The sequence below is a fragment of the Pongo abelii genome, chromosome 7 (assembly GCF_028885655.2).
Source record: "Pongo abelii isolate AG06213 chromosome 7, NHGRI_mPonAbe1-v2.0_pri, whole genome shotgun sequence".
Taxonomy (NCBI): domain Eukaryota; kingdom Metazoa; phylum Chordata; class Mammalia; order Primates; family Hominidae; genus Pongo; species Pongo abelii.
Genome location: NC_071992.2, coordinates 160,672,570 through 160,687,592, shown reverse-complemented (window position 1 = coordinate 160,687,592; position 15,023 = coordinate 160,672,570). Strand labels below are relative to the sequence as shown.

Below are 15,023 nucleotides of genomic sequence, written 5' to 3'. Positions count from 1 at the left end.
TCAGGGCTGCCCTCCGGGTTGTCCCCAGACCCCTGTCCAGCTGGTGCACTCTCTTCAGTGTCTGCAACCGGCTGCCACACCCACCCCTTACTGTTTAATGGAAACGGTTATAGTTTTGTTTCTAGACTGTATTTGGTTCTCTTTTCACACTGACTCTGTCCTCACAGGACCCTGTCCTTTCTCCCTTTCACCTCTTTACCTTGCTATTTTTATCCTGTATCTCATCAATCCAAATTATGTGACTTTCTGCTCTAATGCTCCCTTTTTTGTGTGCTGACGTGTGTGCTTTGTGATTGTAACCGATACTGCTGGTCCTGGGTCTGTGGGGAGCTGCTGGCCCCACACCAGAGCCGAGACCCTGCGCTCCAGGGAAGCACTGCTTCCCACAGCCACACCCCCCAGGCCAGAGCCACTGCCATGCAGCCTGACTGGGACGCAAACATTCAGTAGGACACTGGTCACCCCACCCAGGACACTTCAGCCTGGCCCATTTACATGGCTAATGTCTCAGCTTAAGGGCTTCCCAGTCCAACACAAAGAAGAACTTTGAACCCTACAACTACATCAGGACAGACCATGGTTACAAATTCTCAGGAGAGAGGATTTAAAATAAATTCTGAAAGAAAACAGACTACCTCCCAGGGCGCACAGTGGAAGGTTCCTCATCAATCACTTTTTGCTGAGGAGGGGCCTTGGAGGGTCTGGTACAGGTGGGCTCTGACCCAGTGCAAAGAACGGCCTTGTCTCCCATGTGAAATCAAGGCAGGCAGGCGCCCAGGGGCCACTGGAGAGCTCTAACCCCTCACCTCCCCTCTTGGTCTCTGTGGGCCTAGGTTTCTTCTTCTGATTGATCAGAAAGATGCAGGTCAACTCATCAGCATTCCAGGTATTCTGTAGTGGGAAAGTTTTTTAGAATAACAGACCACCATAGTGCCAGAAGCAGAAGCCCACCCCTGTTGTGTTATTAGGTTTTGATTTTTTTTTTTTTTTGACACAGAGTCTTGGTCTGTCACCCAGGCTGGAGTTCAGTGGCTTGATCTTGGTTCACTGCAGCCTCGACTTCCTGGGTCAAGCAATCCTCCTGCCTCAGCCTTCCAAGGAGCTGGAATACAGGCATGTGCTACCATACCTGGCAAATTTTTAAAAATATTTTTTGTAACGATGGGGTCTTACCATGTTGCCCAGCCTGGTCTCGAACTCCTGGGATCAAGTGATCCTCCCATTTTGGCCTCCCAAAGTACTGGGATTACAGGCGTAAGCTACCATGCCCAGCTAGTTTTGATTTTTTTGTTTGTTTTGAGACACAGTCTCACTCTGTCACCCAGGCTGGAGTACAGTGGTGCAATCTTGGCTCACTGCAGCCTCCGCTTCCCAGGTTCAAGCAATCCTCTTGTCTCAGCCAGAGTATCAGGGATGACAGGCATGCGCCACCACACCGGGCTAATGTTTTTGTATTTTTAGTAGAGACGGGGTTTCGCCATGTTGGCCAGACTGGTCTTGAGCTCCTGACCTCAAGTGATCCGCCCGCTTCAGCTTCCCAAAGTGCTGGGATTACAGGTGTGAGCCACCGCGCCCAGCCACTGGGGCATGCTTTTGCGTCATCTCTCGACCCCTCATCTCTGTCCATTCTTTCTAGGGTGCCTCTGATTGGAATGCTGGCTTCAGGGTTCAGCCTGCTAGTTCATTCCTCTTTCTCTCCTACTTTCCATATTTTTGCTTTTTTCCTCTATTTTCTGGAAATTTCCACAACTTTCTCTTCCAATTTTTCTATTATTTTTCCCATTTCTATTATGGCATCTTTAATTCACAGAGGGTCAATTTTATTCTCTGAATGTGGCTTCTCCATGGTGACACCTCTTGTCCCGTGAATGCATGATGCCCACTTGTTTCCCTGAGGATATTAATCAGAGATTTTCTTTCTCTGTTATTTTCTTCTCCCTGAACCATCTACATCTCCAATTACTGTCTGTTTCTTTTGTTGCCACCTTTCCTACTGGAGGGTTCCTCGGCCGGGAGGAATTACTGGATGCCTGCCCTGCTGGACGGCGTGGCCAGGCCAGCCGTGCCTCCACCACTGGAAGTCTTTCCTGTAGCTCCTCAGACTCCTGGCTGCAGTGCCCTGAGGGCACTCCTGTCCTTGGCACACTGCCTGTCCTGGCTGGACCTGCACCCTCCCTCAGTGGACGCAGGCCTGCCACAGCCCCCACCACTAGGCCTCACCCAGCTGATACGGCCTCCTCTGGCCCCAGGCTGCTCCAGCCAGCAGGACCACCATCCCCTCCAGATGCAAACAAGGAACGTTGCATTTGTGGTGGGGAGCACACGTCCCACACGAGGAGGCCCCATGGAATCTTCGCTGGCTGAACCCATGTGTTTGACACATGGAGGAAAATGCCAGCATGGTAGGGCCCAGAGGAGCTGCAGGTCCCCTATGAAGGGGAAGGTAAGCAAGAGGTGTCAGAACTGCAAGTCCGTGTCTGCTTAGAGCCCCAGTGGCTGCAGGGATCAGGCCATGTACTTCCCAGAGGACTGGCGGGAAGGGGCGATGAGCATGCAGCACAGAGACAGAGGGATCAGCAGGTGCCCCAGCTGCCCCGTTCTGTGTCCGCCCTGCAGCCTGGACGGCACGTCGTGCGCCCCAGGCACCTTAGCTGAGTCCACACCCACACCCACTTCTACTCTCTGCTCCTTCACACCTGGCTCAGTGTGCAGCTGCCCCCATCCTGTCACCAATCCCATTTTTAGCCAAAACTGGGTCACATGGGATTACTATCCCTTCTACCCAAGGGGCCCTGCCCTCACCCACAGGTGAGAAAGAGCCTGTGAAGGAGTGCCCCAAAGATGAAGGCATCTATCAAAGAGCAGGGCCAGGAGAGACAGAGCGCAGGGGCTGAGGAGAGGGTGGCAGGAGCCCTGTGATCTGAACCCAAAGTCACCAGGAGCAGAGCAGGTGGGTCCAAATGCTCCAAACCAACCCTTCAGTCAACAGAGCCCAGCCCAGCCCTGTAACCACTCCCTCCATGCTTCGAAAACATGCCCTGCCAGGGCCCCACCAGGCCCCTCCCCCATCACCTGGCCGGGCCTTCCCACACTTGCTGCCTGGGGAGGAGGCCTGGAACCTAATGGACCCCTGCCCCAGAGGGCTGGGTCTTTACAAGGGCTGGTCCCCTGGGCACGAGGGTCCTGTTCTCCTCCTGGCCAGCTACCAGGGCTGGCTGTCTTCCTGACAAGGGACACTGGGAACACGAGGCCGTGGGCTGTGAGGGCACTAAGCGCACCTCAGGATCTCCAATCTCCACATCCCCTTCTAACAGAAATGCTCTCCAATCCCACCAACCACTCCCCTACTGTCAGTGGCAGTGGAAACCAAGGTCCAGGCCCGTGACATGCCCGCAGTCCCCTGCCAGGCACACAGAGGGCTGTGGGCACTGCTGCCAAGAACGGGGCTCCTGGCAGAGGGTGGGGGTGAATGAACGTGTCCCCATCCCCTGGGTCCTGGGATGACCAAAGAGCGGACACTTTTCTAGCCTGGAGTGGGGAGGAAAACAAAAAGTCATGGCTTTAAGGAAGTCTCTTCCTACCCCCCAGGCATGTCCAGGCCTCAGTGGACCCGCAGTGTAAGGTGGCGGGGGGGGCTCCCCAGAAGCAGAGAGAAACAAGAGACAGAGGCTGTGTCAGCCCCACATGGGCCCCCCAACCAGCCAGCAGCCTCAGCCAGGGGGCCCCTCCCTCCAACAGCCCCGCTTCCTGCAGTCTAAAGTGCCCACCTGTCCCCCCTAAAACAGGCATGCCCGGGAACAGCCCCCCACAAAGGGGCACTTGAGACAGAAGGTGACGAGGTCGCCTCTTACCGGAGCAGAACGCCACACGCACCGTGTCCTGCTTGGCCATGCCCAGCACGGGCAGCAGGGAGCTCAGGACGGATGGCAGGAAGGGGACTACGCCGAACGCTGTGAGAGAGGACACTGTCAAAGGCCTCTGCCAAGGCTTCCAGCGCCCTGTGCTCCTCCTGGGGCAGGCTGCGCATCACCTACCGTTGGCCACTGAGAGGCTGGCGAGGGTGTGCAGCACGGCGCAGTGTGGCAGGGTCCCGGGGTGCAGCCTGCGCAGCAGCTCCTCCATCACCTTGCTGATGAACTGCCTTCCCACAGCCACCAGGACACCACTCGCCGCCTGCTGCCAGTCCCAGACCAGGTCCTGAACCCAAAACACCAGCAGGTAGAACCTCTCCCTGAAATCTCCCAAAAGGCAAGACCAAGACATTCTGCCCTCAGTCGCTCCCAGCCTCGGACAAGCGCACGCTGTTTTCAGTGTCCCTAGAAAGTGCAGGTCAGGGAAGGTGGCGGGCACAGCCTCCCCTGCTGAGGGGCTGCTGAGGAGACCCCACACGCAGGAGCAGCAGAGCCCTGGTGAGAGGTGAAGGGCTGCTGAGGAGACCCCCCACACACAGGAGCAGCAGAGCCCTGGTGAGACGTGAGGGGCTGCTGAGGAGACCCCCCACACACAGGAGAAGCAGAGTCCTGGTGAGAGTGGGCTGCGCTCAGTGCCCCGAGAGTTAGGCCCACCAGAGCCCTGCACCAACCCCAATGCCAGGCACAGCCTTTGACCCCGGCACACACACCACGGTCCTGTGTGTGCTGAGTTCTGGCAACTTGCTCTCTGCTTCAGTTGCTGCCTCTGAAAATCACAGGGGACCATCCCCCACCCCTTCAGGGTGGTGCATGAGACCGAGGGGCCTCTGCCAGCCCAAGGCAGCCAAACACCACCCTATACTCTCAAGGCTGCTGGGTAGAAAGGCCAAGAAGCAGCTTCCCTTCCCAAGCTAGGCCTGAGTCTGTGAGGCCAGAGGGCCTGCTGAATACCTTCGTCTTGGTCATCTCGTTGGAGGCCAGGAGGATGATGGTGCTGGCTGTGTCCTTGTCCAGCTCACTGGCGCGACTGCTCAGGACCCTCTCCATAGCCCTCAGGACCGCCGCTCGGTATGGGTGCACCAGCTGCGGAGAGACAACGTCCAGGACGGTCCCAGGTGAGCCCCACGTCCAGACAGTCTGAGTGCCTGTCACTATCTCTACAAGACAAAACTGCACAAATCTCTCTGCCTCAAGCGCAGGAGGGGAGGGGTACACCTGATCACTCCTCACACCCTAAAAGCCGACCTGCAAGCCCCACACTCACGGCCCATCTCCAGAAGGGTGGAGCGTTATCCTGCGTCAGACAACCAACATGCTGAGGGCGAGGCGGGGGCTTCTCTCCTCCAGGGGTAGCCAGCAGGGTCTCCCAGTCACAGGACGCTCCCAGGACCCTTCCACCTCCTTGCCCTGCCCTCCCGTCAGAGGAGGAGCACCCTCCTGTCCCCAGCTCAGTGGTCATGGCCTCAGTCTCTGCCGCTAGGCTAGTGCTTGTATCCAACCGCCCCTCCCCAAGGCTGCTAAGGAAAACCACCACCCACCACACCACCTTCTGCCATGCCCCCAGGCCACCTCCACCTCCCAGGTTAACCCTCCACAGAGTCCAACCACCTGCCTTCATCCTCCCCCTAAGCAGCTCTCCTGTAGACCACCACCCCCACTGTAAATCCAAAGAGCACACACCATCCTTGCCTCAACTGGGGACACACCAAGGACTGGGACTGAAAGCTGGGACCCGCGGGGGCACACAGCAGAGTAGGCTACCGCCCAACCCAGGAAAGGACCCTGGGGCACCTGGCCACCCTGTGTTGACAGCCCCTCCCCAATGATGCACCCACCATGGCCCCTCCCTCCACCACCCTGAGAGCAGCCTGCACGAGGCAACATGGCGCCAGGAGGGGCCGGCACAGGGCGGCCCAGTGCCCCACAGGCTCTGTCGTCCATTCTCACATGGCTATAAAGAGGTGACCTGCAAAAACCCGAACAGGTGCGGTGGCTCCCTCCTGTAATCCCAACACTCAGGGAGGCTGAGGCGGGCGGATCACCTGAGGTCAGGAGTGCAAGACCAGCCTGGCCAACATGGTGAAACCCTGTCTCTACTAAAAAAAAAAGGTACAGGCCGGGCGTGGTGGCTCACGCCCGTAATCCCAACACTTAGGGAGGCCAAGGCCGGCGGATCACCTGATGTCAGGGGTTCGAGACCAGCCTGGCCAATATGGTGAAACCCCGTCTCAACTAAAAATACAAAAATTAGCCGTGTGTGGTGGCGCACACCTGTAGTCCCAGCTACTCGGGAGGCTGAGGCAGAAGAATCGCTTGAACCCGGGAGGCGGAGGTTGCAGTGAGCTGAAATCGCGCCACTGCACTACAGCCTGGGCCACAGAGCAAGACTCTGTCTCAAAAAAAAACAAAAACAAAAACAAAAATTACCCAGTCATGGTGGCGGGCACCTGTAATCCCAGCTACTTGGGAGGCTGAGGCAGGAGAAAAGCTTGAACCCGGGAGGTGGAGGTTGCAGTGAGCCAAGATCACACCACTCCAGCCTGGGCGACAGAGCAAGACTGTCTCAAAAAAGAAGAAGAAATACCTGAGACTGGGTAACTTACAAAGAAGAAAGGTCTAATTAGCTCAAAGTTGCAGGCTGTACAGAAAGCATGGCTGGGGAGGCCTCAAGAAAACACAATCGTGGTGGAAAATGAAGCGGAAGCAGGCACATCTTACATGGCCTGAGCAGGAGGAAGACAGTGGAGGAGGAGGAGAAGGAGCCACATGCTTTCAAACAACCAGATCTCCTGAGAACTCTATCATGAGAACAGCACCAAAGGGGGAAGTTGCCCCCAGGATCCAGTCACCTCCCACCAGGCCCCACCTCCAGCACTGGGGATTACATTTCAACAAGAGATTTGGGTGGGGACACAGATTCAAACCAGATCAGACACTGATGGTCACAGGGTCTGCACTCCCCTCATCCACTCTGACAGCTATGGCAGCCACGGCAGGTGGAGGTGGGCCCACATAGGAGAAGTGATACCAGCTCAGTGAAGACAGCCACACAGGACATTTGAAGGGGAGTGTGACAAGGTCATTTGGAGGTGCTCAGTGAAGACAGCCATGCGGGACATTTGAAGGGGAGCGTGACAAGGTCGTTTGGAGGAGAAACAATAGTAGGAAGGCTTGGGAGCTTTGTGAAAGTCTTGGTTTTGTTCAGAAACTATCGGAAGTTGACACCCAGCCACTTGACATGCACTTGGCCCTGTTTTGCAGCAGTGCCGGTGACGGGGCAGCGCCAGGCAGCTCCCAGGCCCACATACACTTGCCGCACGTGGCTGTGGCACACGTGTTCGGAATCACGCAACTGTCTCAAACGTTGAGAGTCCCAGCATCAGTAGCAGCAGACAGGCTTGCTCACTGCCACTCTGTGGAACGAGTTACAAACTATCATGGTTTAGCCCCAGGCCCACAAGTGGGAGTGATTTTTGTTCTTGAAAATAGCCAGTGTAGGTCACAAGCCTCAGCACGGAATACTAAGTTCACGTGGAATCTGCCAGTTCTCCAGGGGAAGAGCTTCAGCTGGGGTTGATTTTCACTGTTAGATTTCCCATCCTCGAGTGTTGGTGCCGCAGTGAGGCAAGAGTGAGGCGGGTGAGGGATCAGTCTCACTGTACCAGCCACCTCCACCCACCGGCTACACATGACTCCCTTTCCTTTAAGGCTTCTGCAGGCAGACTGTATTGAAATTCTATATTAGAGAATCATTTCTTTTTTTTTGAGACAGAGTCTCACTCTGTCGCCCAGGCTGGAGTGCAGTGGCACAATCTCAGCTCACTGCAACCTCTGCCTTCCGGGTTCAAGTGATTCTCCTGCCTCAGCCTCCCGAGTAGCTGGGACTACAGGTGTGCACCACCATGCCTGGCTAATTTTTGTATTTTTAATAGAGACGGGGTTTCACTATGTTGGCCAGGCTGGTGTCGAACTCCTGACCTCGTGATCCGCTTGCCTCAGCCTCCCAAAGTGCTGAGATTATAGGCATGAGCCATCGCACCCGGCCAGATTTCTTTTATTTTTTCTGAGTCAGGATCTCACTCCATCACCCAGGCTAGAGTCCAGTTGTGCGATCATAACTCACTGCACCTTGAACTTGCAGGCTCAAGAGATCCTCCTGCCACAACCTCTCAAGTAGCTGGGACTACAGGCACACACCACCACACTCGGCTAATTTTTTTTTTTTTTTTGAGATGGAGTCTCGCTCTGTCACCCAGGCTGGAGTGCTGTGGCACAATCTCAGCTCACTGCAACCTCTGCATCCCAGGTTCAAGTGATGATCATGCCTCAGCCTCCCGAGTACCTGGGACTACAGGTATGTACCACCACTCCTGGCTAATTTTTTTTTGTATTTTCAGTAGAAATGAGGTTTTGCCACGTTGGCCAGGCAGGCTGGTCTTGAACTCCTGGCCTCAAGTGATCCACCCGCCTCTGCCTCCCAAAGTTTTGGGATTACAGGCATGAGCTGCTGCACCCAGCTCCTGCTAATTATTTTTTTTAATTTATTTTTTTATTTTTTTGAGACAGAGTCTCGCCCTGTCACCCAGGTTGGAGTGCAGTGTTATGATCTCGGCTCACTGCAACCTCCGCCTCCCAGGTTCAAGCAGTTCTTCTGCCTCAGTCTCCTGAGTAGCTGGAACTACAGGTGCGTGCCACCACGCCTGGATAATTTTTGTATTTTTAGTAGAGACGGGGTTTCACCATGTTGGCCAGGATGGTCTCAAACTCCTGATCTCGTGATGTGCTCGCCTCGGCCTCCCAAAGTGCTGGGATTACAGGTGTGAGCCACTGAGCCCGACCTATTTTATTTTTTTAGAGATGGGGTCTATGTTGCCCAGGCTGGTCTCAAACCCCTGGCCTCAAGCGATCCTCGTCTCAGGCTCCCAAAGTGTTGGGATTACAGGCGTGTGCCCTGGCCCCCAGCCTATTGTTTCTGACTTTCATAATCTGGACACTCTTCCCAGGTAGGAGACAATGTAGTCCTTGAGAAGCCCATCCCCACCTGGGACGTCACAGAGCTGAGGCTCTAAGTGGGTGGATTAGCTGCCGGGACAGCACAGCTGGTATAGTGCAGGAACTGGGGGGGAAAGAATTGAAAATCAGTGTAAATTGGTCTGGTTCTATCTAGTCAGAGCATGGCTGAGTTGGGAGCAGCAGCTTGGGTGCAGCAAGTGGGCATTTATACCCATCCGACCGGACCTGTTGCTGGGAGGGGCAGCTTGGGTGCAGCAGGGCATTTATACCCATCCGACTGGACCCGCTGCTGGGAGGAGCAGCTTGGGTGCAGCAGGGCATTTATACCCATCCGACCGGACCCATTCCTGGGAGGGGCAGCTTGGGTGCAGCAGGGCATTTATACTCATCCGACTGGACCCGCTGCTGGGAGGGGCAGCTCAGGTGCAGCAGGGCATTTATACCCACCCTACCAGATCTGCTGCTTGGAGGAGCTCAGGTGCAGCAGGGCATTAATATCCACCCGACCAGACCCACAGCTGCCATATCCTCTGGTTCTTGGTCTTGGAAACACATCTCAAATTGCATTATGCTTCCATCTTTAGCTATTAATTCTCTTCATGTATATGAGGAAGTTTGAGAGAAATCTTTGCTTTTTTCCTGAGGAAAACAATAGGGAGAAGTGCGTCCTGGGACTGAGTTCTCCAGATTCCACTCACAACTGTGGCATCTCCATCTGTCACTCTGTGTCCTGGTGATTGAGTCCTCAGTGCAGGGTGACAGGCTGGCTCAGCAAGTCTGCAATGGGTTATGCAACTGGAAAACATAGGAACCCATGAAAAAGGCATAGGAATCTACATTTTACAAAAAATGGATAGGGGCCAGCCACAGTGACTCACACCTGTAACCCCAGCACTTTGGGAGGCCAAGTTGGGAGGATCATTTGAGCCCAGGAGTTCAAGACCAGCTTGGGTAACATAGTAAGGCCCTGTTTCTACAAAAAATAAAAACAATTAGCCAGGTGTGGTGGTACGCCTGTGGTCCCAGCTACTTTGGAGGCTGAAGCAGGAGGATCACTTCTGTATGGGAGATCGAGGCTGCAGTGAGCCAAAATTGCACCACTGCACTCCAGCCTAGGCAACACAGAGAGTCCATCCCTGAATTTAAAAAAAAAAAAAAAAAAAAAAAGTTATGTATTACTTGTGTTTCAGGGTTGGTTTGAATTGTTTTATTTTATGGTGTAAGTACCATACCTTTGGCCGGGCATGGTGGTTCGTGCCTGTAATCCCCATGATAGTGACAGGAGGCAGCCAAATGCCTAGGCAGAGAGGGGTGGGTCCCCTGAGAAACCCCACCTCCAAGCCGAAAACAGTTTAAAGCCTGAAAGCCAAGCTACAAGTTAAATCCTCGGACTGGATTGAGAGCCTGTCTTCCTATCTGGTGTGCTTTCCTCTGATTGATCCCCACCCTTCACCTATTTTACATGTACCTACCCTTTTCTAATTGGCTTTCTACACTGTTATGTCCACCTTTGAGTGGTGTCTTCACTTTAACCTCTTTTGCAGACTTACAAACCAATCAGCAGACACTCCTCGTTCTGTGCCTATAAAGACCCCAGACTCAGCTGGTAGAGGGGAGGTGGCCTAACTTGGGCGAAGAGACAGCCTGACTTCGGGGAACATGACCTGTCCTTCCCGTCCCCTCTCCAGCTCCCCTCTCCACTAAGAGCCATTTTCATCGCTCAATAAAATTCTTCTCTGCTCTCCTCACCCTTCAATGTCCACTGTGTCCTCATTCTTCTTGGGTGTGGTACAAGAGCTCAGGAACCGCCAAACATGGTTACAAGCTATAATGCAGGCAAGCTGAGGCACGCCAGCATGGCTGGGCAAGGCCCAGGCAGGGCATCGCTAGGGCTTGCAAAGGGACCAAGAAGAAGAATCCTATGGCTGGGTGCAGTGGCTCAGGCCTGTCATCCCAGCACTTTGGGAGGCCGAGGCGGGTGGATCATCAGGTCAGGAGTTTGAGACCAGCCTGACCAACATGGTGAAACCCCATCTCTACTAAAAATACAAAAAAATGAGACAGGTGTGGTGGCGTGCACCTATAATCCCAGCTACTCAGGAGGCTGAGGCAGGAGAATTGCTTGAACCCAGGAGGCAGAGGTTACAGTGAGCCGGTTTGCGCCACTGTACTCCAGCCCAGCCTGGGTGACAGAGCGAGACTCTGTCTCAAAAAAATAAATAAATAAATAAATAAAATAAAAAAGAAATAAAAAAGAAGAATCCTACATCACCAGCACTTTGGGAAGCCAAGGCAGGTGGATTGCTTGAGGCAGGAGTTCATGACCAACCTGGCCAACATGGCGAAACCCAATCTCTACTAAAACCACAAAAAAAAATTAGCCAGGAGTGGTGGCACGTGCCTGTAGTCCCAGCTACTCGTGAGGCTGAGGCACAAGAATTGCTTGACCCAGGAGGTAGAGGTTGCAGTGAGCTGAGATCACACCACTGCACTCAAGCCTGGGCAACAGAGTGAGACTCTGCCTCAGGAAAAAAAAAAAAAAAAAAAGTACCATACTTTTTACAGCCCTGCCTCCATTCACAGTTGGAAAAGGCCCACTTAGGGCCTTCAAAGAAAGCAAACACAGTAATAAGCCCCTTTAAATAAAAATACTGTTGACAAAAAAGCTAAACTCTAAAATACCTAACAAGGTTTATTCTGTACCACTATGACTGGCCACAGCCCAGGGAACATCTGAGAAAGTACACCCAAGATGGTCAGGTTAGTTTGGTTTTATACATTTTAGGGGACAGAATTACAGGCAAAGACACAAATCAATACATGGAAGGTGTACACTAGTTCAGCCTAGAAAGGTGGGACATCTCAGGGAGTTCTTATAGGGCATAGGTGGATTCAGAGATTTTCTGATTGGCAACTGGTTAAGAGTTAAACTGGCCAGGCATGGTTGCTCGCGCCTGTAATCCCAGCACTTTGGGAGGCCAAGGTGGGCGGATCACAAGGTCAGGAGTTCGAGACCAGCCTGACCAACATGGTGAAACCCGGTCTCTACTAAAAATACAAAAATTAGCCGGTGTGGTGGCGGGCGCCTGTAACCCTAGCTACTCAGGAGGCTGAGGCAGGAGAATCGCTTGAACCCAGGAGGCGGAGGCTGCAGTGAGCCGAGATCGCGCCATTGCCCTCTAGCTTGGGCGACAGAGCAAGACTCTCTCTCAGGAAAAAAAAAAAAAGAGTTAAATGTTGCCTAAGGACTTGAAGTCAGCAGAAAGAAACGCCTGAATTAAAGGGGCTTGTGAAAGCCAAGGTTCTTGTTACGTAGATGAAGCCTCCAGGTAGCAGGCTTCAGAGATAATAGATGGTAAATGTCTCTTTTCAGACCTTAAAGGTGTCAGACTCTTAGTTAAATCTCTTCTGGATCAGAAAAACACCTGGAAACGGAAGGAGATTCTCCACAGATGCAATTTTCCTCCACAAAATATGGTTTTGCAGGGCCATTCCAAAATATGTCAAGAATAGATTTTGGGGTAAAATACTTTTATTTCCTTCAGGGCCCACTATCTATCATGTGATGCTATGCCAGAGTCCAGTCTGGAATTTTATTGCTACAAGGAGTCTGTTTTGTCAGACTTACGATCTCTGTTTTAACCTAATGCTCGCTGGTTGTCCAAACTCCAAAAGGGAGCAGGTATAACGAGTTTTGTCCAATCTCCCTTTCTGTCTGTCATAGCCTGGAATGTAGTTTTCCAGGTTGCTCCCGGGTCTCCTTGGACAAGAGGATGTTAGAGTAGGCCGCTAGGCAGACATGAACAGGGCAGGAGAGGCCCCCAACTAGGAATGTCAGGCGGTCATCAGGTGATGGTCAGGCAGTTGTTTAGGCATCTCTCTACAATAATAATTGGTCACTGCCAGCACCAGGGAAAGACAGTCTCACAACAGATGGAAAACACCTAAAGCTTCTGCATAGGGGAATAAGGAAAAGAAAGAAAGAAAACACCTAAGGCTGGTGACAGCAGCTTCCTTAGAGGATCTCAGGAGTTAAGTGAATGGGCTCTGACAAGCACACTGAGGTGAAATGGTGGTGTTTAACCGGTATATGGCCTTCCTCTAGAAACACTCGGCTGGTAAGGGAAGAATGCCTCAAGTGAACATTCGCGCAACTGCACGCAAACCCTCAAAAGGAGCTTCCGGTAGCGGAACCCACGGAGGTGCCTGGAGGTGGTTCCCAGGAGGGCCCGGGAACTCCGCGCCCCTCCCCATTCTTGACCAAGCGTCTCCTCCACCTGCTGTGCATCCGCACCCTTCGTCACAGCCTGTGTCATAAATGGGTACACACAGGCCACTCTGTCCCTGCGTTCTGTGAGCCACTGCTGCAATTCATCAAGCCCAAGGAGGGGGTCATGAAAACCCTGATTCATGGCAGGTCAGTCAGAAGCACAGGCCACACCTGGAGCTTGCGACTGGCATCAGAAGCGGGGCTGTCGTGTGGGACTGAGCCCTCCACCTGCCGGATCTGACGCGACCTCCAGGTGGATGGTGTTGGAATTGAATTGAGGACACCCAGTTGGTGTCCACTGCACAACTGACTGCTGTTTGCTGGTGGAGAGAAATCCCCCACAGTTGGTCACAGAAGTCTTCTGTGTTGATTGTTGTGTGGTGTAAGAGCAGAGAAAACAATGTGAGTTTGAGTTTTTCCACTCACAGAATTTGAAAATCCAGTTTTACTATTATTGCTTCTCTTCCCCAAATCCCGTCCCTCCCCATGGCCTGACGGCCCCTGAGGAGTCTGTCTGTCCTGTGCAGGACCCTGGCTGACGTGTACAAGATTGGACGTGTCTAAAACCATGAGGCCCAGCACCCCTCAGCGGCACAGGTCGCATGCTACAAAGTCATGGCCTCCAGGTTCATAAAAACAGAACCACAAACACAGATGCCAGACAGGAGCTGAAACCTGTAAAGCTCCAGGTGTACCCCAGGACACTGTGCTGACATCTGAGGCCTGGAGGGGGATGTGGCATTGCTTTTCCCTATTGTTCCACATCTTTCTGGAGAGACTCAGGGGGCTTTGAACCATGCCTGCTATCTAGGCAAGGCACAACCAAGCGAGGTGCAGATGCAGTGAGACCCACCAACAAATGGCAGAAACTGGAGGCAGTGACCCAAACCTCCTACAGGCGGTCTGCAGGAGGAGACGACAGAAGAGGACTAGGGCAGGGGAGGTCCCTGGGAAGGGTCACAGCCCGCAGGGTCAGTGCTTCCAGCTCAGCATGTGTATAATATATAAATATGCAACTGTGAAGGTAGACTTTTTAAAAATTCAGTTAAAAAAATGTAAAGGCTAGAAAAGGGGTAAAATCAGAAACAAAGTAGGACAAGCATGGAGTGGCTGGGTCTCAGAGGAGGACACCTCAGAACGGAGGCTCAGGAGCAAAGTCCCTCTCAGATCTGCTCTGCCCTCCTCTCTCTCCTCCTCATTCTCCCCCAAGGCAGCCATAAAACCTGTAAATATTGGCCAGGTGGTGGCTCACGCCTGTAATCCCAGCACTTTGGGAGGCCGAGGCTGGCAGATCACTTGAGGTCAGGAGTTTGAGACCAACCTGGGCAACATGGTGAAACCCCATCTCTACTAAAACACAAAAATTAGCCGGGCATGGTGGCAGGCACCTGTAATCCCAGCTACTTGGGAGGCTGAGGCAGGAGAATTGCTTGAACCCAGGAGGTGGAGGTTGCAGTGAGCCGAGATCACGCCACTGCACTCCAGCCTGGGTGACAGAGCCAAATTCTGTCTCAAAAAATATATATAAATAAATAATAAAAATAAAAATACAAAATTAGCCATGTGTGGTGGTGCACACCTGTGGTCCCAGCTATTCAGGAGGCTGAGACAGGAGAATCGCTTGAACCTGGGAGGTGGAGGTTGCAGTGAACCAAGATGGTCCATTGCACTCCAACCTGAGCAACAGAGCGAGACTCCATCTCAAATTATAATAATAATAATAATAATAATGATGAATAAATTTATTAAAAATAAAAATAAAAATAGACAGCTAAGAAGCTGACAGAGGAAGAAAGGAGAGACCCTGACCCAGGAAGGGCCTCCAGGCC

At 53.0% G+C, this 15,023-nt stretch overlaps 1 protein-coding gene across 28 annotated transcripts in view; it reads right to left on the bottom strand.

Annotated features, from left to right (window-relative positions):
• MROH1 (maestro heat like repeat family member 1) overlaps window positions 1-15,023 on the bottom strand; it is a 115,828-nt gene that overhangs the window by 79,280 nt on the left and 21,525 nt on the right. For 27 of the 28 annotated variants that reach the window (XR_010141359.1, XR_010141360.1, XR_010141361.1 and 24 more), the window contains 3 exons: window positions 4,863-4,994; window positions 4,035-4,197; window positions 3,852-3,950 (listed from right to left, as the gene is read on the bottom strand). Coding sequence is in view for 24 of the 28 variants with exons in the window: in XM_024251179.3 (XP_024106947.2) it covers window positions 3,852-3,950; window positions 4,035-4,197; window positions 4,863-4,994 (394 nt within the window). In the remaining 4 variants the exon portion in view is untranslated. Of the gene's footprint in view, window positions 1-3,851; window positions 3,951-4,034; window positions 4,198-4,862; window positions 4,995-15,023 lie in introns of those variants that run through there. The other variant, XM_063726960.1, reaches the window with a different exon arrangement.